This window comes from Nomascus leucogenys, chromosome 11 (genome assembly GCF_006542625.1).
Source record: "Nomascus leucogenys isolate Asia chromosome 11, Asia_NLE_v1, whole genome shotgun sequence".
Taxonomy (NCBI): Eukaryota; Metazoa; Chordata; class Mammalia; order Primates; family Hylobatidae; genus Nomascus; species Nomascus leucogenys.
The window spans coordinates 104,125,913-104,146,053 of record NC_044391.1 but is presented as its reverse complement, the minus strand read 5'-3'; the positions used below and the strand labels follow the sequence as shown (position 1 = coordinate 104,146,053).

Below are 20,141 nucleotides of genomic sequence, written 5' to 3'. Positions count from 1 at the left end.
TAAAGTTGAACATCATATTTCAAAAGGAGGCTAAGTAATATATAACACTGTGGGTCTGCTAATTTTTGTGAGACTATTCATTATGTTAATTTGATCAAAGATTATATATGTTCTTTAGCAGCCATATCATTTTTAGGGCCATACTGAACTTTTATTAGACTAAAGTCTATGAGTCACTTTCTTGTAGGTTGTGGTTCAGCTGGAATCTTATACCTCTACAATTGATTTAAATGATTTGAACATTATTCATTAAATATTTAGTTTAATATTTAGGAACAATTTTATAGTGTTTTAAAGAAGACGATCATTTATATAATCCCATTTGGTTCTCATAACAACCCCTTTGAGCTAAGTAAAAGCATATTATCTTCTCCATCATATAGATGAGGAAACTCATAGCCAGAGAGACTGACTTGTTAATAAGGTCACCTAACTGGAGAGTGGTTCGACTGGCACTGAGACTAGATCTCAGGCCTTATGACTCCACATTCTGTGTTTTGTTGTTGTTATGTTGTATTAGCTGTAGATATTTCTAAGTAAATTAAGACATTGTGGCTTTTGCCTGCTCCCAGTGAGGGGTGATTGGGGTTTCGGTGATGAGCTCCCAGAAAGGCAACGTGCCTCATTCCAGGCCTCAGAAGCACCAGAATTATTTAGCTTCAAAAATGACAAGTTCAAGTGGGCACAGTGGCTCACGCCTATAATTCTAGCACTTTGGAGGCCGAGGCGGGTGGATCACTTGTGGTCAGGAGTTCGAGACCAGCCTTACCGACATGGTGAAACCCTATCTCTACTAAAAATAAAATATTAGCCAGGCATGGTGGTGCCTGCTTGTAATCCCAGCTACCCCGGGAGACTGAGGCAGGAGAATGGCTTAAACCCGGGAGTCAGAGGTTGCAGTGAGCTGAGATCGTGCCACTGCACTCCAGCCTGGGCGACAGAGCAAGACTCTGCCTCAAAAAAAAAAAAAAAAAAAGTTTGATAAGCATGTTCAGACCAAGAAAAGTAATGCAAAACCATGATGCGGCCAGGCGCAGTAGCTCACGCCTGTAATCCCAGTGCTTTGGGAGGCCAAGGCGGGTGGATCTCCTGAGGTCAGGAGTTGGAGACCAGCCTGACCAACATGGTGAAACCCTGTCTCTACTAAAAATACATACATTAGCCAGGTGTGGTGGTGGGTGCCTGTAATCCCAGCTACTTGGGAGGCTGAGGCAGGAGAATCACTTGAACCTGGGAGGTGGAGGTTGCAGTGAGCCGAGATTGCACCACTGCACTCCAGCCTGGGTGACAGAGCGAGACTCAGTCTCAAAAAAAAAAAAAAAAAAAAAAAAACCCTCCTGATGGAGTATGTCAGCACTGTAAAGTTCTTGAGTGACGTGTAAAATATAGCAAATACAAACCATTATCAAACCTAAAAAATGGGTTAAGTGTTTACAAAAGGCAGTGGAGGATTCTTACCTCATAACGTGTAGACCATGTGCCCATGAACTTGAAGTTTGCGCAAAATGTGGAAAGGAGAAGACATTGCTATTCTGTTCAATAAAGAACCAGGAAAAACAAAATACTGAAAATAAGTTCCAATCATAGAAGAAGCTGCAGAAGAAGTGAAGAAAGTGATGATGATTTAGATTTTGATATTGGTTTAGAAAACACAGGAGGAGACCCTCAAGTGAATTAATATCACTGTATTAAAAAGTCAGTTTAAATTAGCCGGGTATGGTGGCGCATGCCTGTAGTCCCAGCTACTAGGAAGGCTGAGGCAGGAGAATCACTTGAACCCTGGAGGCAGAGGTTGCAGTGAGCCGAGATCGCGCCATTGCACTCCATTCTGGACAGCAAGAGTGAGACTCAGTCTCAAAAAAAAAAAAAAAAAGTCAATTTAAGAATGTGAAATTCTGACCAACTTCTGACTCTTTCACAAAAGATACTGTGAAATCCTAATGAGGAAATCAGAAAAAGCTATAGAAAAATAGACAAATTTTAGACATGAACAATATAAATTGTGTATGATGTATTACCTAATACCAAACTAAACCAGATTCGGAATTGATGGTTGTATAAGAAAAGAACCACCTCATGTAAAAATAAAATGACATTATTATATTGCTAGCCTCAAAAATTGGTCCTCAGTAAGTGCCTTTTGGTAAATGATCTCAAGTAAATGACTCATAGCAAAAGCCTCATACTTATGTTTGCATGTTACAAAGCAGAAGCAGCATTCTCAAATACTAATGTTTAACAAGTGTATAGCGATTTTTATTTGTATTTTTATATACCTCATCACATTGTTTTTACCTTTTTTCTCATGAAATGTGTACACAAAAAATGCATAGAATTTATATAGATAATTTAATAAATACAAAGAAAAGTTCATGCATTTATACAGCCAGGTGAAGAAACTGCCAGCATCAGAAGATCCCAGCGAGGCTCTCGCTCAGCAAAAGCTCATCTTTCTTCCCAGAGTTGGAAATTATTCTGAATTTTGATAATTATAGTCTTAATTCTTTACTCCCCATGTTTGCGTTCCTAAGCAATATAAATTAGCTTTGTCTGGTTTTTTAACTTTCCTCTTTTTGTTTTGAAAAATATCAATTGAAAATATCCATCAAAAAAGGTAGCAAAATAGTTCTGTGAACTTTTGCATATTCTTCACCTGGATTCCCAATTGTTAACATTTTACCACGTTTTCTTTATATCTCAGTAGATGGATGTACACACATATTTTATTTGCTGAACCATTTGAAAATGTGCAAGCACTGGTTTTGAACTTTGTATGAACAGACTTATACTATATATGTTATTTTATATCTCTTTTTTCATTGTTATAAATTTTGTTGAGATTGATTTAAAAAAGGCATTGTGAATAGGGTTTTTAATCACCATTCCATCCTCCCCAGTGAGCTGGCAACATTTTGTTTCTTTTAGGGACTATGATTGGGTCTAGTCTCAGTTCATTTCCATGTTCATCCTGCATTCAGCTGATCATCTGCTGTGAAATCCCACATTATTCTTGTTGATTCTCTTTGAAAGAATAACATGGGGAGTATCTCTGTTTGCATTTTACATTTTACCATAAGGACTTAAGGATTTATTCGGCAAAGATCTCAATTTTATGCAATAGCTTGTTGTTAGGACTTGGTTATTTCTTTTTCTCTATATTTTCCTTCCATTTATTTTAACTGCTGTTGCTTCTTGTTACCTTATCACTGACTTTGTTGTCTTTCCAATACTGCTTCAGAATGTAATAATTCTAAATGATTTAAAATAATGATAATAGTAAGAACTGATATGTTATTTACCAGATACTGTTATGAATGCTTTGTTATGTATTAACTCATTTAGTCCTTAGAACAACCAGGTAAGGATAGGTAGGTACTATTGTTATCTTCATTTTAAACTGAATCAAGGAGAAGTCAGCCCAGTTGCCCAAGGTCACTTAACTGGTGGTAGAGTAGGGGTTTAAGAGACTAAAACTCATACTCTACACTACTATGTTAAATCACCTCTCTCTAGCTAAGCTGCTCTCTTCATCACTTATACAGTGATGAAGAAGCCCTTTCTAAGGGCTTCTTTTCCTATAACTTAGGAATTAACATTTTATCCTTGTTTAATCTTGTGTATTTCAGCTCTTAGTTATAACTTACTAATCTTTTTGAGTTAAAGTCTTCCTTTTTTATTCAAAAACACTTGACTGCTTACACTGAGAGCATGGAGTCAAGAGCATCTTTAGTCTGTCTGGGGTAGTTTGCAGTACCTTCAAAAAGGGTATAGTTTTTGAGCCTTGAAGAATGAATGTACGTTTTCAAGACCAAAGGAAAAAAGCCATTTCAGGTTAAGGGGTTAGCATGTTCACTTGCTCAGAGGTGAAAGAACATTCCAGCTTTGAGGAACTGCAAGTGAGTTCATTTGACTAGAAGTGCAAATTTTATCTAAAGGTAATTGGAAATGATTGAAGAATTTTAACATGGAAGTGACACCAGATTTATGCCTGAAAGGTCGATCTCAAATCACTGTGGTCCTTTGAAAGGAGTGAAACCTGAACTAGAAGAGAGATTGGTTATGGAGCTATCCCAGTGATTTAATTAGAAATGAGGAATATCCTAACATAGGTCTTCCCAGTGGGGATGGAGAAGAGATAGATTTAAAAGGTACTTTGGTTGGTTGTGTATGATGAGGAAGGAAGGAGCCTTTCTCAGAGATTATCAATACTTTCAGGAGACATCTGGGGAACCTGTGGGGTTTTTTTCATAATGACCTAAGGCCACGACTGGCCATGGGAAGGGGATGCAGGGTGGTGGGGATTGGGGTGGTGCTAATGAGAAGTGTTTCATTGAGAAATACTGTAGTGGGTGGTGACATTGAGAGAGAGAAGGAAGAGCAAGTCTATAGAGGTAAGATAGAGTTCAGTTTGAGCCCTGCTGAGTTGAAGTTGTTCATGGATACCAAGTTGGAAGATGTCTTCAGGCAGTTAGATATCTGAGTCTGGAATATAGAGATAGGTTTCAGATTTAGGAGCTATTAGGGATGGTTGAATGTATAACATGAAAAATGATATAAGTTTGAAAATCTGAGGGAGATTAGAAAAGTGGTTATTGTTGACACACATTGTTACAAAACACCAACATTTAATGGATGAGTGGAGGAAGAGGAGCCCCAGGAAAAGAAAGTGAGAAGCCTAGATTGAATGGGGGAAAATCAGTAGAGTGCTTATGATTGAAGCTGAAGGAAGTGACAGTTCTATCAGGAGGTATGCTCAGTTCTCTAAGATATGGCAGAGAGGACACAGAGTATTCATTTAGTAACCAGAGGGTCTGATGACCCTTCAGAGTTTAATTTCATCGGGGTGGATGACAGGTAGACATTGGTTAACAGGATTAGAATGTGTGGGAAATGGAGAAATAGGGCAATGAATGTAGACTATAAGAAATTCCCTTCTTTTGACCGGGTGTGGTGGCTCACACCTGTAATCCCAGCACTTTGAGAGGCTGAGGTGGGCAGATCACCTGAGGTCAGAAGTTTGAGACCAGCCTGACCAACATGGAGAAATCCTGTCTTTACTAAAAATAAAAAATTAGCTGTGTGTCGTGGCGCATGCCTGTAGTCCCAGCTACTTGGGAGGCTGAGGCAGGAGAATCACTTGAACCTAGGAGGCGGAGGTTGTGGTGAGCAGAGATCACACCACTGCACTCCAGCCTGGGTAACGAGTGACACTCTGTCTCAAAAAAAAAAAAAAGAAAAAAAAGAAATTCCCTTCTTTTACAACCTGAACTTTCTTTCGTGTGTGTGTGTGTGTGTGTGTGTTTTGTTTTGTTTTTTTTTGGAGACAGGGTCTCCAAAAAAAAAAAATACCAGCGCCCAGCCGGTATTATGTATTTTTTAGTTCTCTTAAAACATAGGCATCAGAATTTGATTTTCAAACAAATTATGTATAAAAGTAGAAGATTCTGAGTGCTATTTCAAGATTACCTGTGAAGGGAAGGAGAAAAAGGGTATAGCCAGTAAAGGTGATTAAGAGATTGAAGAGAGCTACAGAGCAAGACCCTGTCTCAAATAATAATAACAATAATAAAAATAAATAAACCTATTTTGATTGGCCAAAAAAAAAAAAGATCCAAGAAAGATTTTTAAAAGATAAGTGATAACTTGGCCGGGCGCAGTGGCTCATGCCTGTAATCCTAGCACATTGGTAGGCCGAGGTGGGCGGATCACAAGGTCAGGAGATCGAGACCATCCTGGCCAACATAGTGAAACTCCGTCTCTACTAAAAATAGAAAAATTAGCCGGGCGTGGTGGTCCGTGCCTGTAATCCCAGCTACTTAGGAGGCTGAGGCAGGAGAATCGCTTGAACCAGGGAGTCGGAGGTTGCAGTGAACTGAGATTGTGCCACAGTACTCCAGTCTGGCGACATAGCGAGACTCCCATCTCAAAAAAAAAAAAAAAGATAAGTGATAACTTGAGCATGTTTCTTGATGGAGTTCGAAATGCCAGAGAACAAGGTAAAGTTGGAGATGTAGAGAAGAGGGGAAAGCAAATCAACAGACAAGATTCCTTGAAGAGACAGGACGGTATTGGATTTAGAATAGAGGTACAAGGGGCTTATCCTTGGATAGAAGAAAGGAGAGTTTCTTCTATTGAGTTTGAAGGAAGATGAGGATGATAAATTTGAAGGTAAGTATGTATGTGAAACCATAGAAGTTTGTCGACTTAGCAGTTTCTGAATGCCTACTGTGTATTTCAGTCTGCTAGTTGAGGAATATGTAGTCTCCATCATTGAAGAAAGTTAAGGGTCAATCTTGCAGGTTTCCAGCTACTGTGTGTGTATGTGGGGGCGGGAGGGGTAGGTATTGTTTTTTATGTTGTTGTGTTGTTTGTTTTTAAGAGATCTCACCTGTCACCCAGGCTGGAGTGCAGTGGCATGATCCTAGCTTACTGCAGCCTTGATCTCCTGGGCTCAAAGGATTCTCCTGCTTCAGCCTCCTGGAGTGGCTGGGAATACAGGCATGCACCACCAGGAGCGGCCAATTTTTAAATTTTTTCTAGAGATGGGGTCTTGCTATGTTGCCCAGGCTGGTCTTGAACTCCTCATCTCAAGCAGTCTTCCCGCCTCAGCTTCCCAGAATGTTGGGATTACAGGCATGACCCGCTGCATGCAGCCTATAATTGATTTCTTACAAATCATCCATTTTTGACAGTGAATTAGCATCAAGTTTGCTCTTTTTGTTTGTTTGTTTTTGAGATGGAGTCTTGTTCTGTCACCCAGGCTGGAGTGCAGTGGTGTGATCTTGGCTCACTGCAACCTCCACCTCCCAGGTTCAAGAAATTCTCCTGTCTCAGCCTCCCAAGTAGTTGGGACTACAGGTGCCCGCTACCACACCCAGCTAATTTTTTTGTATTTTTAGTAGAGACAGGGTTTCACCATGTTGGCCAGGGTGGTTTCAAACTCCGGACCTCGAGTGATTTGCCCGCCTTGGCCTCCCAAAGTGCTAGGATTACAGGCGAGAGTCACTGTGCCTGGACTACTCTTTGTTCCTTTTTTTTTTTTTTGAGATGGAGTTTTGCTTTTCTTGCCCAGACTGGAGTGGAGTGGCATGATCTTGGCTCAGTGCAACCTCTCCCTTCCGGTTTCAAGCGATTCTCTAGCCTCAGCCTCCCGAGTAGCTGGGATTACAGGCACCCACCATTATGCCCAGCTAATTTTTGTATTTTTAGTAGAGACGGGGTTTCACCATGTTGGCCAGGCTGGTCTTGAATTCCTTACCTTGTGATCTGCCCGACCCAATCTCCCAAAGTGCCGGGATAACAGGTGTGAGCCACTGTGCCCGTCTCTTTGTTGCTTTTAAAAATTGGGGCAGCACTTGCCTCAATTTTTGTCTTTCCTAATCTCTCATGATTTCTCAATTATAAAGAATGGTTTTTGAGATGTCATCTATCAATAAAAGGACTTTTAAGTTACTTAGGATGTAACTTTTCTTGTGCTGGAGAAATAAATTCACTCATAAAAACTAGATACTTTCTTAACTACTATGGTTTCTTGAAAGAGATCATAGATCTCTGTCATGTGATAAGTGTAGTTCTTTGTCATGCGGCATTATTGCCTTCTCTACCCTTCTCTACTCCATGCCCAGTTAAAAAGTCATTTGTCTTTGGCAAACTTTAAGAAGTTCTTAGTTTCTTATTAATTTTAAGTTTTAGATCAGTATTTTTAATGGTCTCTTTGTGGTCAGGATCAGTCAGTAAACAATTTAGAGCATAAGGTTACTTAGGATTGAGGAGCAGTCCTTCACCTTCCAACCTGTAGGTGTACATCAGGGATTCTCAGCTGGGTTGTCCCTCAAGTGGTCTTTGGCAATATATGGAGACATTTTTGATTGTCACCAGCGGGGGTTGAGTGAAGCTGCTTTTGGCATCTAGTGGGTGGAGGTCAGAGATATTGCTGAATTTCCTGCAGTACACAGGACAGCACCCTACAACAAATAATTACCTGGCCTAAAATGTTGGAAGTACCCAGGCTGAGAAACCCTGGTGTACAGTAACTAATATTTGAACACTTCTGTGAGCTACTATGTTTAACTGCATTATCTAATTTAAAACACAGAATTCCCCCGTGAGATAAGTGGTATCATTTTTTGCCCTAAAGGCCTGGTCATTTTTGAAGAGGAGGATACAAACTTTCAACTCATTTGTATAGGAAATTTTTAATACATAAGTATTCAGGATACAAGTTTTTTTATTTTTAGACTTTCTTTGGTCTTACCTGTTTGTTTGTTGTTATTTTTGCAGGGACAAATATTTATAGCATGTAAATACATAATTCATTTTTACTATTTCAGATCTAGAAATGGCCATTGCCTACTGGAACTTAGTGCTTAATGGAAGATTTAAATTCTTAGACTTATGGAATAAATTTTTGTTGGTAAGTTCACATTTTCTACATTTCTCTCTGTTTTCTCTAAAATTCTGCTATGTTTAAAGATAAATTAACATAATGTATTGGATATAGAATGAGAAATTTGATTACCAGAATTTTGTTACAGAATTGTTTTGCATTCTTGTATTTAAAATTGTCCAAACTGTTTTTGTCCAGCTCTTTTTAGTGATACAAATGTATTTTGTTTTTGTTTTTTAAATAGGAACATCATAAACGATCAATACCAAAAGACACTTGGAATCTTCTTTTAGACTTCAGTACGATGATTGCAGATGACATGTCTAATTATGATGAAGAAGGTAATGAAAATTTTTGCCACACCAATTTTATTTAACGTGCCTTTTTATCACATACCCTTGAACTTCCTAGGTACTTCTGTTTTTCTTGGAGTTGGAATTCCCTCCTCTGAGCTTTTTTTTTTTTTTTTTGGTAAGATAGAGTCTCACTGTTGCCCAGGGTAGGTGCCTTGGTGCGAGCATCGCTTATTGCAAGTCTTCAAACTCCTGGGCTCAGCAGTCCTCCTGCCTCAGCCTCCCAAGTAGCTTAGGACTACAGGCATGTGCTGCAATGCCTGACTAATTTCTTAATGTTTTATAGAAGTAGGGGTCTTGCTCTCTTGTACTCCTGGCCTCAAGCAATCCTCCTGCCTTGACATCCCAAAGTGTTGGGATTATAGGCATGAGCCACTGTGCCCAGCTCCAAGCTTTTTTTAATGCTCTTCTGAATATATGAAATACCTTCATACATTTACCAATCTATATTCTTCTGTTTCCTTCAATTCCTACTCAGCATTCATGTCTTCCAGAAAGGCATGAGTAATTTTTATCCGTGTTTTAGGTTTTCAGTTTAGGAACCTTTTTATTTCTTGATGTACTTTTGTACTTATTTGTATCTCTGTTTCATCTGTTAGTCTTTTGTGTAAGGTTGGTTGTAAATTCCTGAAGTTCAGTGACTTTATTTTTATTTATTTATTTTTTTGAGATGGAGTCTCACTCTGTTGCCCAGGATGGAGTGCAGTGGCGCAGTCTCAGCTCACTGCAACCTATGCCCCCTGGGTTCAAGCGATTCTGCTGCCTCAGCTTCTCAAGTAGCTGGGATGTCAGGTGCCTGCCACCACGTTCAGCTAATTTTTTGTATTTTTAGTAGAGACGAGGTTTCACCATGTTGGCCAGGCTGGTGTCAAACTCCTGACCTTGTCATCCACCCGCCTCGGTCTCCCAAAGTGCCGGGATTACAGGCATGAGCCACTGTGCCTGGCCTATTTTTTTTTGAAAGTTACTTCAGCCGCCTAATATAGTACTGTTGGCATTCAGTAAATAATCACTGAATACTTTTCTGCTATTTCTTCATAAATGTATAAAGATGGTGCTACCATCCACTACTAGGATGTGGACTTGTATTTTTCTATATGTGGAAGTGATTTACGTTGATTTCTTCATACATATTTCCCTAGTCCACTTGAGAACTGGCAGGATGCAAGGTGGAGATATTTTTTGAAAAACCCCCTGTGATCTCGGTGTCTTTAAAAGTGTCCTGGAATCATTAAGGCTAATCAGGGATAATGGTATTTCTTTTCTTCATTTTCATTGTTGTTTATAATCTTCCCTACAAAGTGAGAAATGTTTAATCCTGCATATACCTAATAATTGTGTCTTCTGGTAGGTTTTACACAAAAATGGAGAGCTTTCTGACTTGGTGATGGGCATGTGAATGTGTAGAGGCCTGCATATATGCAATTTTACACCTTTTAGTAACGTATTAGCATGAAATAGGATGGAATTTGACACTTCCTGTTAATTTCCTCTGTGAGATGGCCACAGAATGCTTGAAAACTTGTTTCTCCTCCTATGCCTTCAGCACTGGCAGCATGCTATCATTTCATAGCCACTCCTTAGGCTGCCAGTTTCTTTTTTTTTTTTTTTTTTTTTTTTTGAGACGGAGTCTTGCTCTGTCGCCCAGGCTGGAGTGCAGTGGCCCGATCTCACTGCAAGCTCCGCCTCCCGGGTTCACACCATTCTCCTGCCTCAGGCTGCCAGTTTTGACCAAGTTACTTCCATTGGCTGACTGCAGTGGGCTTCAGAAAATCACATTATTGCTTAGTTGCCAGACAAGTTACTTTTATCACTCAAGGAACAACCAAATGTTGGAGTAATAAATCACAAGGAATACAAGGGATATTTGGGGTAAAAACTCCAAAAAGTTTGAGTTTTGAAAGACTTAATCAGTGGGAATAGATAAGAATGATATACTTTAACGCTTATGAGGAAGTCTTAAAAAAAGGATTCTACTAAAATGTTAGACTTATTTCTGCTTTTTTCCCCTTTCTCTTTTTTTCATATTTTTTCTTTTTTCCAGGAGCATGGCCTGTTCTTATTGATGACTTTGTGGAATTTGCACGCCCTCAAATTGCTGGGACAAAAAGTACAACAGTGTAGCACTAAAGGAACCTTCTAGAATGTACATAGTCTGTACAATAAATACAACAGAAAATTGCACAGTCAATTTCTGCTGGCTGGACTGAAGATCAATCCTCACAATTCAGACTGAGGGTTGAGACAAAACTTTAAGGATACATCTTGGACCATATCGTATTTCATTCTTCTAATGGTGGTTTGGGCTTGTCTTCTAGTCTGGGCCGCTCTAAACATTTATAATTCCAACATTGTGGATTTCATCTTATATCTGTGGACCATCCTAGTTTATTCTCCCATAAGTCTTAGAAGCTTTATGGTGATTATTTTGAGGTTTTCATTCTCGCATAAAGCACAATGCTGTCTTCATCAGAAAACAGTTGGCATAAGAATTAAACATATGAACATCACAAAACAATTTATAAAAACTTCTTAAATATACGCTTTGGGCTAGTTGCAAAGACTATGCTAATAGCACTTCCAATGAGAGTGATATATTTAAGTGTACTGGATCTGGAATGGTGTTTTGGTTTGGGGGGAATTTTTTTTTTTCCTGGCAAATCACATGTGTTGTTGATGTGAGTATCTGATGAAAAAACAATGTCAGAATAACCAACATGAAAATTTTTTAGGATAACTTGGTGCCTACCTGAAAAATGTATTGTGTTTTAGACTCTTGATTTCAAAAGGTTCCACAGAACTAGTCTGCACTTACCTTACCCATGTTTATATATAGCTGTCCTACAGGGAGCTTTTATTTAGAAAATGTCTGCATAATGTTAGATTCTTCTCCTGTCTACATTATGCACTACATAATTGGGCTTCATTACGCTTTTGAAATGCTTATCTGCCTGTCACATAAGTTAAACTATTTAATTTGTTTTGAATGTTTTGGATTGCTACACAATACAATATTCTAAATTTAGGCATGAGGGTTTTTTTGTTTTGTTTTTACTTTTTTTTTGTCATCGCACTATGGAACACAAATGAAATTCTCTTAATTTATAAGAAGATAGTTGCAGTTAAATTTTGAAAATGGTTGTAATGAGCCATGAAGTTCAATCTTTATAATATAGGTACTGCTCTTTCAGACAAATAGTCCATTTTCGATGACTTATTATTTTGTTGAAATTGCTTTAACTGCTAATCACTGTGGTTGCCAAATATTTACTTCAGGAGCAAAGATTTTCAAACAAGCATACATGATGCAAAATACCAATCTGGCTTCTAGTCTCTTTACTGTTTTTGTTTCACTCAGATTAGCTCAGTTTTCTCATCAAAGCAGAATGCTATCTTGTATGTATTTTTTTCATTACAAGACCCGTGAGCTGCTTTTATGCTGAAAATGGTCATTTCCCTGTTCACTTACTGACATGTGAAGAAGGATTTCTTGCTTTCTTAAACATTTCCGTAAGGCAGGCTAGAAATGTAATACTTCAAATGTTCGATGATTATGGTCTTTTGATAGGAATAGATTCTGCTTGGGATATATATCCAGGCACTAAGGTCTAGGGTTGATATTAACAAAGGAATGTACTTAGAATAGCAGTACATTTTATGCAAATATGGAAATTATTTTAAGAAACAATGACATATCAAAACTGCTTTTTATTTACATGATTTTGAAATAGACTAGAAAGCTTTCCCTATAGACATATTAATATTCCAATCATAACTTTAATTCAAGAATGCAGTTTTACCAAAAGAAAAATTTGAAAATTTCTATTCAGGCTACTGGAATTGGTTATTAAAAGAAAAAGGAAAAAGAAGAATCTTGCTGCTTTCAGTATTTCCTGATTTCATTTTTTGTAAATATAAAGAGGAACTTCAATTATGAAAAATTTTTAAAAGATATATATATATCTATATATATGTACTGTTTTGTTTCCTGTCTTGAAGATTTTGAGTTATGGTTATTGGTTTCAGATTGATTAATTCACATATGCTGTGTTTTGAAATGAGATCCCATTAGCTTTTTTTTTTTTTTTTTTTTTTTTTTTCAATATAAAGTGTTTTCTTTAAAAGTCTGATATTGGTTCGTGGCCTAGTGCCTTGGATTTTACATATTTTTCTTTTTAAATGCAAAACCTTTTCAACAAAATAGTGTTTGTCATCAGGTTGGTACTAAACATTTATAATTACTGTGTAATTATAAACAAAAATACATAAAGCTTTGAATATAATTATGTAGCATAAAAGTTAAGGTTGTTCACTATGATGGCATCTTAGAATTAAACAAAACTTTTACTAGGGCTGAAAAGAGAAGACTGATTTAATGTGGTGTGATTATTCTGAAGATAAATGTCTGGCTACAGGGAATATTTTGTACTAAAAAATGATTACACATATGGCTGTGTGTGTTTGAGTCTGTGTCTGTGAGAGAGCCAGAGAGAGTGAGAGAGATTGACAGAGAAAGGGAGAGACACACACATGCCCCTTGAATTGCTTTAACTCCTAAGTGTTTCAGTCCTCATTCCGGTAAACTCCCCATGCTGATTCTTTGTTTTAAACTGAACCATAGGTACAGTTTCCTTTTTGCCAAATGTCAAAACAGGTACAAATTTTTAAATGTAATGCTTTTTAAATAGAAAAATGTATAAAATTAGAAGTGCCCACATATAAAAAATACTTGAGATGAAGATTATCTTTAGTGAGTATCATCTGCATATCTCTGTAAGTTCAATTGTGTTTCTTACAGTCCCTGTTATATTACCAACAGAGGCAATAAAAGCTTCAGTGAAATTGCCATGACTAAATCTTTTCACATATTTCAGTGTATTTTTTTTAATAGATTTAAAATATACCTGAAAACTTTTCCAGGAAGAATAATTATTCATGGAAAGAGCATTGTAATGGCATGTTTTGGGGAGAAAAGACATGCCAAGTCCTGTTTACTACAGTTAAGGTGTTTACAACTATACTGGGCTGCTTTATTAACAATACTGTACTTGTGTAATATGGCATTATAAGTACATGTCCTTCCTTAGACTTTTAAAAAGTTTTAATAGAGAAAGTAAATTTACTCAACAAAATAACATGAGAAATCCTTTACATAATATCTTTACTGGGAAATTCTTATTTAAGCAAGGTATACTATTTTTTCCTCAGACTTAATGAAGTGTTCATTTATTTTTTATTTGATGATAATCAAGAAGTGAGTAGTAGTAGCTAACTTAATGTACGCTTTGCTTAGGTTTTTAAACATGTTACTATTAAGACTACGTATTGTAAACCTTCTGTAATTTTCACATATGAATGACAGGAGAAAGTTAAACCTATTCGAAGAAGTTTTGGAATAAAAAGAAAGTGGTGCTGGGGAAATTCACTATGGTTCACAAAGTATGCCTTTGTAAAACTGAATCAACTTTTTAGCAAGAATTAATTTATGTAGTTCTAAATGTTAAATTGTGTATATTTAACAGAAAATACTTATCTGGCACCTCAGCAGTTTTCTTTTAATGTTACCTTATACTTTTAACAATATGATTTATATTGAATACTTAGATGTTTTCATAAGATTTTATCAAATTTGATAATGTAACGATAAAATGTTTTCTAAATGTGAACTATTTAACATATAAATGAGGACACAAAACCTGAATTGTGATTTCTACATAATGTGATAATTAGGGTTCAAATTATGACTCATCATTTAATTGATTATAAATGAGTATATTTCTGAACTCTTTATTGCCTCCATTTTTACAATCATAATATAGCAATAATTTCTATTTTTATTTCATAGAACTGTGGTGAACTTATTTATCATGACACCTTTATCTTTGATTTCTGAGGGAAAGGGGTGTATATTTTGTAGTTGAGATAAATGAGAAAGTTCCTAATAGTACAAATGCCCTTTTCCAGGTTCATCTTTGCTATTTGTTGCCATTTTTCTTAAATATTTGCTTTATTTGTACCTGATTTCTGGAGGCAAATAGTACTATTTTTTCAAACTCATAATACAGTTATACAAATGATTTTATCAGAGCATTCTTGCTATCTTACTTTCTTTCCTACCTGTTGAGTAAGTAGCATTTCTTGCTCACCAACTCATTTGACTAGGTTCAATGTTTCTTATTAATGTGTTTTTTTATTTTCCTTTGGTTGATTTTAAAAAATCTGTCACAAATAAGGAAGTTATGATAAAAGATGCACAGCCTTTGTAGTTAGTGGAATTCTCAATAAGTAATGTCTTTATGGAGTTTTCAAGGGAAATTATTTAAAGGGAATCATGTTATAGTTTTCCATTTTTTAAATTGAGATTTTAAAAGTGTTTTTAAGTTTAGCCTAATTTTCTATTTACTTACAAGTGCTTCATGATTGTTTTCAGTTTAATTTTTTGCCATTGTGCTGTGCAAAAATCATAATGTAGCTTGTAAGACTTTAGGGCATTGGTCTTGACTTAACTTGGGGCTGCTGTCCTTCATGAGGTAGGGCCACAGCAGGCAGGCCCTTTCCCACTTCCTTTGTTGTAGGCTGTTAGTGTTTCATATTCGATTTGGTTTGGGGAAAAATACTCAGTTAAAAAAGTTTTTTTTAATGATTGGCTTTAGAGGGACTGTTACCTCTTTGGCATATCTGTCAGCAGAATGGAAAGAAATGGAGTCTGACTGAAATTGATGCCAGCTTAATCACTGAAGGCAGCACTGCTTTGAAAAGAAGAATTTTCAACCCACATCGTAAAAGCAAAGCCTGATTGGAAACAATGAAGTGTTTGAAACTTAGGGGCAGCATGTAAGTGGCTTAATGAGCAAACAAAAAGGAACATACTCATTTTATATTTAAAAAGTATATATGTATTCAAATGCATGTTCATATGAATATTATAATTTTATTTCAGGTTATGAAATATTCTGTGAAAACCTTATATCTGATGGAAAACTTGGGCAATACCCAGTACCAAGCAAGAGATTTTTACAGAAAGAAATACTATAGGGCATAAGGTTGGGGGAAGACCAATTAATGAAATGGCTAAGGGACAATGCTAATTAAATCATTAACAGTGATTTTGTCACATAATTACATGACTTATAGCTGAAAGAGCAATATTTAATCAGTAAGATTTAGAGATGGGTGTACTTGAAATCCTTTGAAAGTAGCGTGTTTAGTTTTCAAGCAAATGCTAATATTCTTAATCCTAATAGTATATTAGACTTCGTTGTGTTGAATATATCAAATGAATGAACTATGAACCAGAGCTTTAAAATAGTGATTTCTAAGACTTTGTTACAATGGTACTTAAAAAATTGCTTTGTATAATGTACACACTGTAAAATTCACCCATTTTACATGTACAATTGTTTTTAGTAAACTTAAGAGTTGTGCAATCCAATTTTAGAACATTTCCATCAGCCCCCAAAATTTACTCATGCTGCTGTGCAGTTAATTCGCTCCTGTCTCCAGCCCCAGGCAGCCACACTGATCTGCTTTCTGTACAGATTTACCCTTTCTAGAAATTTCACAGAGGTAGAATCATGCAGTTAGTCTTTTATATCTGGCATCTTTCACTTAGCATGTTTTTGAGGTTCATCCATGTTGTAGCTTATACCTGGGTGTAGTTCCTTTAGTTGCTGATTTAGTGTTCACTGTTTGGATATACCACATTTTGTTTATCCATTCACCAGTTGATAGACATTTGGCTGGCCTACAATTAGTTGTTTTAAATTGTGAATAATAATGCTATGAACATTCATAAACATGTCTTTGTGTGGACATGTTTTCATCTCAGATTCCTAGTTGTGGAATTGTCAGGTTGTGTGGTAAATTTATACTTAACGTTTTAAAAAACTGCTGAACTTTTTCCAAAGTGGCTGTACTTTTAGAACTATTCCTGCCACAGTGCATGCGGACTGCCATGTCTGCACATCCTTGCCAATACTTGTCTTTTTTATTACAGCCATCCTGGTGGGTGTATATTTTATGTGTGTAAGTTATACCTAGGCATCCCAACTCATGTATCGACTGGATGTGCAATTTGAGTGAGTTTCAAGTGGCCTCAGGGATTGCTGTAAAATTAGTTACTCTAATAGACACGTACTCTCTTGGAGGGAGTATTTTCTGTAGTCAGTGAGGGTAATAATACTTCCAGTGGGGGTTCCGGTCCCTCAGTGATCTCTGGTGAGAGGAAATGTGTGAGCGAAGAGTGGTGCTGATGGCTGGTGCCTTGGCTCTGTTATTGTTGGTACCGTGGTTGATACAGCTACTCGACTAGCCAGTGACTGGTGGTGGTAATTAAACTTTGTACAGATTACTGTGTGCAGATAGTCACTGTCTTAGTAAGTTTCCCAGAGATTTTACTTTTGAGATAGCTGAGAATTAACGACTCTTGGAATTTATAAAAATTTAGTTGATACCATTTAGTTGCTACCAGCCGCCTGTGTTCTTATACATAGGAGACATTGGAGTGAGTGCTTTTTAAAAAATTTTTAACGGCGTATGTCAGATATATGTGAAAGGATAATTGCATAGTGAACTCATTTTAACATGATCAATTCATGGCCAATCTTGATTTATCTAAATGCCATTCATCTTTGAACCCCTATTTATTTTGAAGCAAATCCCAGATAGCAAATCATTTCGTTTGTAAATATTTCAATATGTATGTCTAAAAGATAAGGACTGTTAAATAAAACCACAATTCTGTTATTAGACTTAACTGTTAACAGTTTATTAGTGTTAATAACTATCCAGCACTGTTCAAGTTGTGCCTTTTTTTTTTTTTTTTTTCCAGTTCAAGTCAGGATTCAAATAAGATTCCTACATTGCATAGATCTCAAATGTCCTACCCAATGGATCCCCACACTCTCCACTCTTTGGCTTCAAATTCATTTATTTGAAAAAACAATGATTGCATTAGCACTTTAAATTTCTATGCAATTTCAAATGTAAGGTGAAATTTTGATGTACTTAATAAAAAAATTCTAATGACTATATTTTTAAAGTTAATGTAGTATATAAGAAGCTATTATATCAACAGATTTTCCTTTAACTTAAAAATACATTGTGACTTGTATCCAGAACTCTTACAACTTAATGAAAAAACAACCCAATTTATAACTGAGCCAAGGATTTGAATGGACATTTCTCCAAAGAAGATATACAAATGGCCACTAAGGGTATGAAAAGATGCTCAATATCATTAGCCATTAGGGAAATGCAAATCAAAACCACAATGAGATAACACTTCATGCCCACTAGGATTGCTTTAATCAGAAAGATAAACAGTAACAAGTGTTGCTGAGAATGTGGAGCCACTGGGTCATCTGTTAAGTTGCTGATAGGACTGCAAACTGGTGCAGCTGCTTTGGGAAACAGTTTGGCCATTCCTCATTTAATAGTTAAACACAGAGTTAGGATATGACCGGCAAATCTCCTGGGTATGTACTCAAGAGGATTGGAAACGTGTTCATATAAAAATTTGTGTGTATTTACAGCATTATTCATAATTGCCAAAAATTGTAAACAACCCATTTCATGTCCATTAACTCATGGACTTCATATATTACATGTCCATTAACTCATGACTGGATAAGCGCAATCTTAAGTTATTCAGTGGAATAATATTTGGCAGTAAAAAGGAATGAGGGAAGTACTGATACATGCTGCAACGTGCGTAAATCTTGAAAACATTATGCTCAGTTAAGCCAGTCACAAAAGGGCACACATTGTACTATTCCATTTGTATGACACGTCCAGAATAGGCAAATCTATGGAGAAAAAGGTTAGTGGTTGCCAGGGGCTAGGGTTGGAGGTGGAGAATACAAAGTGAGAACTAATAGATACAGGTTTCTTTTTGGAATGATTAAAATGTTCTAGAATTAGTGGTAATGATTGCACTACTTTGTGAATATACTAAAAATTTTAAGACAGTCTTATGGCATATGAATTACATATCCATAGTGATTTTAAAAATTAAATATAGGCATGCATGTCTAAAGACAGTACAGTGGAACTTCATAATACGTTCTTTGAAAGCATCAGGAAAATACATAGTTCCCCATTTTATCTGATTTTGGAGACAGAACTGATTACACGTAGGATTGTTGCATTTCTGTTTCATACACATGTAGCTGTAAATTTTCCCTCTTCAAAATTTCCCCCTTTAAAAACAGGAAACACTGCACCTTCTACTAATTTTTGATGAATGGAACTTGGTAAATAACTGAAGTAGAAAATCCAGCTAATAATATAGAAGATACAAGTATACTACTTTTGTCATATCTGGAAGGAGTGTGTAGGGAATATGTTTTCAGTGGTTTTTGAAAGTAGTTTAAGGCCAAGCAGGCTGTAACTTTGCAATGTTTTCTTACAAGCAGGAGTGTGTGAAGGGGCTGCTCTGCATAGCGTTCATGTCTGAGAGATTTACTGCCCAACCCACGCTTAGCTGGATACAGGCAGTTTTTGGGCCTCCTTCTTGTACCTCTACTAAGCTGCGAGGGAGAATAGGTTGGTAATTTCTGTGTGCTATCCTTATCGGGGGGAAAATAATGACATGAAGTATTAATACCCTACCTAGTTGACAGAAGAATTTGGGAAGTCTGAATTCAGATGGAATAGAATTGCTTCCTTTGATTTTTTCACTTTTAACATTCCCTAGCCTGCTTTCTTCCCTTAACTTTTAATAGTGCTATGACTTTATTCAAGGGAGGATGTGTTCTTTAGACCAACCCTATCATAGCTGGAATAAATCTGTATAACTCTCTTCCCCTGGATTTAGGTAGCTGGATCAGGTTTCCTAGCTGTAGCCAGTTCCTTGTTCACTAACTTGCTTGAGCTGCTGAGCTGTGGGTTTTTCTAGAGGTAAGTAACCCTTGATATTTATATCTGTGAAAAAAAATCAATAAATTTGAAATGTTAAATGATCTAATTGGCTTTTATTCACAATTTATGAATTGAGCAGCATCTTATCTAAAAATCTACACTGGGCATGGAAGAACAGTCAGTTTTTATAAGGTATCTTGAGCAGGAACAAGGAAAGAGCATAATACAAAATGCAGTTGGTTAACATTAGGTTACTTCAGGTTACTTTCCTTGTAAGGGTAAAATAGAGGGGACTTTCTCATCATGCAGGCTAAAACTGGCCTGTTTGGAGATTTGGCTGTTACCTCTCTCTCCTGATTTATCAGAAGCTCAGATAAACAACTTAGTTTTGGTTTGGTGGCCTGGAACTTTAGCATGAGTGACTTCGTTTCGGTTTGGTCTGCTGAGTATAATGCAGGAGCTCAGTCCAAATCCATGGCCTGCTGTAGGTTTCATTTAACGTTTATAGAACTTGAAATGTGTTCCATTCTATAAGTGAAAGT

The 20,141-nt window shown here is 36.7% G+C and overlaps 1 protein-coding gene across 2 annotated transcripts in view; it reads left to right on the top strand.

Moving 5' to 3' along the window:
• Positions 1-17,763, top strand: part of DCUN1D1 (defective in cullin neddylation 1 domain containing 1) — a 41,373-nt gene extending 23,610 nt beyond the window's left edge. For both annotated transcript variants that reach the window (XM_003256527.4, XM_012510784.2), the window contains exons 5-7: positions 8,331-8,413; positions 8,631-8,727; positions 10,784-17,763. In XM_003256527.4, coding sequence (XP_003256575.1) covers positions 8,331-8,413; positions 8,631-8,727; positions 10,784-10,863 — 260 coding nt within the window. In that variant the 3' untranslated portion in view covers positions 10,864-17,763. The remainder of the gene's footprint in view (positions 1-8,330; positions 8,414-8,630; positions 8,728-10,783) is intronic.
• Positions 17,764-20,141: the final 2,378 nt, after the last annotated feature.